General features: G+C 46.2%; 1 protein-coding gene across 1 annotated transcript; it reads left to right on the forward strand.

Moving 5' to 3' along the window:
* Nucleotides 1-301: 301 nt before the first annotated feature.
* On the forward strand, nucleotides 302-536 carry LOC116894713 (pancreatic progenitor cell differentiation and proliferation factor-like). The gene is made up of 2 exons (XM_032896411.1): nucleotides 302-432; nucleotides 467-536. Exons 1-2 carry the CDS (start codon nucleotides 302-304, stop codon nucleotides 534-536), a joined length of 201 nt encoding a protein of 66 aa, XP_032752302.1.
* The last annotated feature ends 415 nt before the right edge of the window (nucleotides 537-951 follow it).

The following is a 951-nucleotide window of genomic DNA, read 5'->3' on the forward strand; positions in this document are numbered from 1 at the left end:
CTACATAATGTAAGCAGAACTTTAAGATCTCTCTCTCTCTCTCTGTGTGTGTGTGTGTGTGTGTGTGTGTGTGTGTGTATACATGAACACACATGTATGAGGACACATGTGCGAGTATAACCATACACTTATGCTCATGTGTACAGATGGTTTCAGGGTCCAGACGATCTTTTGCAGCAGGATTCACACACAGTTGTGAGCCTGGATGCTCAAACCTAATTAGGGTCTTCTGCAAAAATACCAAGGCCAATGTCTGCCCAAGGTTGCTGCTAGGATGTTCACAGCATTCCAATCTTGAAGCATGGTAGCCATCCTTTCCAATGGCTCTTTCCTGGCTACCTATGACTACTATCAGTGCTCCTTGGCTTCCTTGACCAGCAACAGCTTCTGTGGAGGCTTTGAGTACCCCACAGATGCTTTGGCCTATCACCCGGTTTTCCCCATGGTCAAGCATGGCCACTAGTGGGCCAGCTTCATTTTCAGGAAGTCCTCCCTCTAATTCATGTCCAAAGTGTTGGAGTCCCCAAAGCACTTAGCAGAATTAATCTCCACAAACCCCTGCCAGCCTCTAAAACATGGTTACCTGTGACTGGACTATGCAAACCATGAAGAAGGAACACGTAATTCATCTTGGCCAGGCCAACACCAGAGTCCAGTCCTGACACAGTAGAATCACAAGCCAAGCCAAGTTTCATAGGTGCTAGACTGGAACCCTTACCCCACCATGTAAGCTACAAAAGCAGCTGCAAGCAGCAAGAACCAGCAAGAGCTGGAGAGATCTCCCTCTCCTCTCACAGCAGTGAGCTTTCCTAACCCATAGCTGGGCCTTGCACCAAAGCAGAAAATAAACATCGATCAAACACCCCACCTTAATAAAAAGAATACCAATTGTTCCTAACTGTTGGGCATTCTCTCCAACTCTGTAATAAATGAAAAATCAACTAATGAGTA

This window comes from Rattus rattus, chromosome 2, assembly GCF_011064425.1.
Source record: "Rattus rattus isolate New Zealand chromosome 2, Rrattus_CSIRO_v1, whole genome shotgun sequence".
In the NCBI taxonomy this organism is placed as follows: Eukaryota; Metazoa; Chordata; class Mammalia; order Rodentia; family Muridae; genus Rattus; species Rattus rattus.

Excerpts from the sequence above, each read along its gene's own strand:
- LOC116894713 (XM_032896411.1), top strand. The coding sequence starts at position 302 with ATGGTAGCCATCCTTTCCAATGGCTCTTTCCTGGCTACCTATGACTAC. Across the intron at positions 433-466 it reads GATGCTTTGGCCTATCACCC|GCCAGCTTCATTTTCAGGAA; the intron begins GGTTTTCCCCAT and ends GGCCACTAGTGG.